The sequence below is a fragment of the Aplysia californica genome, unplaced genomic scaffold (assembly GCF_000002075.1).
Source record: "Aplysia californica isolate F4 #8 unplaced genomic scaffold, AplCal3.0 scaffold00378, whole genome shotgun sequence".
In the NCBI taxonomy this organism is placed as follows: domain Eukaryota; kingdom Metazoa; phylum Mollusca; class Gastropoda; order Aplysiida; family Aplysiidae; genus Aplysia; species Aplysia californica.
This window is the reverse complement of record NW_004797648.1, coordinates 174,582-178,057: the sequence shown is the minus strand read 5'-3', so window position 1 is coordinate 178,057 and position 3,476 is coordinate 174,582. Positions and strand designations below refer to the sequence as shown.

At 40.5% G+C, this 3,476-nt stretch overlaps 1 protein-coding gene across 1 annotated transcript in view; it reads left to right on the top strand.

Moving 5' to 3' along the window:
- Nucleotides 1-3,476, top strand: part of LOC101852494 (amino acid transporter AVT3B) — a 37,697-nt gene that overhangs the window by 8,986 nt on the left and 25,235 nt on the right. The window contains exons 6-7 of the mRNA XM_005103535.3: nt 960-1,025; nt 2,254-2,320. Coding sequence (XP_005103592.2) covers nt 960-1,025; nt 2,254-2,320 — 133 coding nt within the window. The remainder of the gene's footprint in view (nt 1-959; nt 1,026-2,253; nt 2,321-3,476) is intronic.

Genomic DNA, 3,476 nt, shown 5'->3' with positions numbered 1-3,476 from the left:
AGGGGGGGGTTATGTGTGTGTGTGTTGTTGCTGTTTGTTGTTGTTAAATGGTCTCACGGTGTGTATTTTCTGTCCTTTTATTCATCAGTTAAGTAGAGTGAAAATTCATGAGTGGTTGGTGGGTGCTCTGGTGTGGTTTGCTTATACTTTCCTATCAAACATCTTATGTCCTTATCTCTCCTCTTTTTTGTGTCGGGCAAACAGATGGCATCTTTTCTCTTTACTGTCATTGTCTTTTGTCCGTCTCTTTTCCTTTCTGTATGTTCATTGAGAGTCCGATTTAACAAAAAAACAGGCCTACAAACACCCACAGTGTGTGCCCTGCCTTCAAAATAAGATCTGTGTATCTTGTAAGACTCGACAAATAAAGATTGTTATGTTTTTCTTATCATGAAGCCATCTTTACTGTTGTCCTGTTCTTTTGTTTCATGTAACGCTTAGCGTAACTAATCTTAGCAGTTGGTTATCGAGTGCTCTGGAGTTGTTTGCTCCTTCTTTCCTGTCAAACATCTATCGTCCTGATCTCTCCTCCTTCTTTTTATGTGTTTGTTACTCTTTTGTAACACCTCAAATCTTCTGCACTAATTTGACATTGTTGTGTTGCAAGTGGCGTAAACCTCTAACTATAACTAAAAACGTAACCTTAAGCTTATACAGAAACAAGAGAAGAAAAAAAATTACAAGTCGCCATTTCCGTCAAGTTTACCATGTCGTTTGTTATTTCATACAAATAAAAGCCATTGATATGGTTTTTTCTCCAATTACCTGCTGGAACAACAGAGAAACACAAAAAATGGAGATAATTTTTCGTGAAATTCCCACAATCAAGACTCAATCTATAAATTTGACGTGTCTATTTTCATAGGGCTGAAGTCCTAATCGTAACTTATTTTATCAGTGATGATGTGGCTGAAGAAAGCTCGCTGTACAGTCTTATCTCTGTCTGTGTTTCCCCACAGGTTTCGAGGCTGTGGGACCCCCAGGCCGGCTACTGGTCGACTTTGCTGTTGTTCTCTCTCAGATAGGTGAGGTCTTCTTAGATGTTAACAGACGCTGTTTGGTGTTGTTGTTTTTCTTCTTCTTCTTCTTTTTCTTCTTCGTCTTATTCTCCTCCTTCTTCTCCTCATTCTCCTTCTCCTCCTCCTCCTCCTCCTCCTCCTCCTCCTCCTCCTCCTCCTCCTCCTCCAAGCACTGATATCGAAATTGACTTGTAGTGGTAAAGGGGACTGAAATCTTGAAGTCTTAAAAATTATAGATTCAGTTGAATTGTGTTCCTCTACCTCCTCCTTATATGATATGCAATACACATGTAATTTTGGGGGGGAGGGGGGGGGGGGGCTGATGTCTCTTCCCAGGGCACTCCCTGCTGCTGACATGTGTCACTTATTTATATAACTTGTCCTTGCAATACGTACTGTTTTAAAAAATTTGTTTGGTTATAAAGGAATGGAAAGTTCTCAATGGACACAGCATGAGCAGTAGGTGGTTGGCGGGTGCTCTGGTGTGGTTTGCTAATTCTTTCCTGTCAAATATTTTTCTTCCTTATCTCTCCTCCTTCTTTTTTGTTTATGTGACTCTCTTGCAAAACTTTTAACCCTTGTCATTTATATCATCATCTTCTTTGCCTTATTCACCCTGGATCGGGATATAGGCCACGAACAAACACTTTCCACCTTTCCCTATCCTAGGCGAGTTGTTTCATGTCACTCCGTGTCTTCCCGCTTTTCTGTACATCCATTTCCGTGACTCTTCTCCAGGTTCCACGTGGTCTTCCCTGTGGGTTTCAATCTAACACTTTCCTTTTTATGCAGCTGCTTGACTTTCTGAAAGTGTTGTACCTTGTACTGTATTGTAAAGCGCTCAGAGCCTGTGTACTTTAATCGGGGCTGAGCGCTAGATAAATCACCTTTATTATTATTAAAGTGTGTCATCACTTATATGACCTAATTTTATTTCAAATGCAGTGAAACTCTTACTAAAATTAAACTTGAAAGGAAAGGAATGAAAAGCTTCCGAAAGATGCCGTGGCAAGATAAGCCTACAGGGGAAATGTTTCATGTGGCACAAGGTTGTTTGAGGTGTCTATCGTTGACTTGCATACATGTATAAATTTCTTTTTAGATGGGGATTTTTTCTCCTTTCTTTTTTGTTAAAATCTGATATAGTTGAATGCGAGGTTCACAGTATTCATAGATGTAATTTGATATTTCAGTTTGCTTTATCAATATTTTTTTGCTTATTTCTTTTGCCTAGGTTTCTGCTGTGCATACCTGATTTTTATCTGCAAGAATTTGTCAGACTTCGTTCCCTCTGTGAACATGTGAGTGATTTACTTATAGTCAAGTCAACTGAATTATTTTAGTATTCTGAGGAGCGTGATCCACATCATAGACCATTTGCCATCTAAGTCATAGAAAATATAGGGAAATATCAGAAGAACACACTACAGAAATAGCATTTTTAGTGAGTTGGCATTCCCCCCCTTCCCCCCCCCCCTCCCCCCCCCCCCCCCCAAAGTCTCAGGTACCTCATCTTTGTTACGTAACACACCGTGAGAATTTCACGGAAAATTATCTCCATTTTTTGTGTTTTTCTGTTGTTCCAGCAGGTAATTAGAGAAAAAAACCATATCAATAGCCTTTAGAAAATTTCCTACAACCTTTTGTCCAACAGTTTACGGGAGTATTGGTTCTCAAAATAAAAGACAAGAGACTCAAATTTCCAGTTGCAATGACAACCTTTCTCATTAGCTATCAGGTCTTCTGTGGTAATAATATAAATTGTAAAGAACATAGAGCTTGCTGTTAAGCGATAATTTTTGCTATACAAATGCTATCTGTCTTTATAATTATTACCATTACAGTAGTCTCCGCCTAAGATCCCACCACTTACGATCCTGGTTCGCTTAAGATCCCGTTGTTTTAAGAAAACAGAATTTTTACTGTACAAAAGTCACTCTTAAGATCCTGCTCTGATTCACTCTGAAGGTCTACATTCGGCTAAGATCCCGCATTTCAGATCATAATTTGAGGAACAAAAACCCGGGCGGGACAGCCGATCAATTTAGAGTGAAAAGTTGAGATTAAAAAAACTGTCCGTCCCTTCAAAGATCAGCCACTATCGTGAATGTGATCAAATACACGTTGTAAAACTCGGTGAAGCGATACAATGTTTGCCCCGGACCGGATCACACCGGGGTGTGAACTGACCGACACGTTTGATTTCCCCACGCATCGTACTCACACCTGAGCTCTCCCCCTAAACTTACATCACTCGCTGGGTGAGCAGGGCCTACATGTTCGCTCCAGGCGGGATCACATTGAACTGTGAACTCTTCCCTGACCATTGCAGAAGTTGTCTCTACTTCTGAATTTGCGAGACAGACTGAATTTTAATTGGTGTGTTCACAACGTAATGGTGTGTAACGACAAAGGCGGTTTGGGGGGGGGGGGGGAGAGGGAAACCCGGTCATTGAT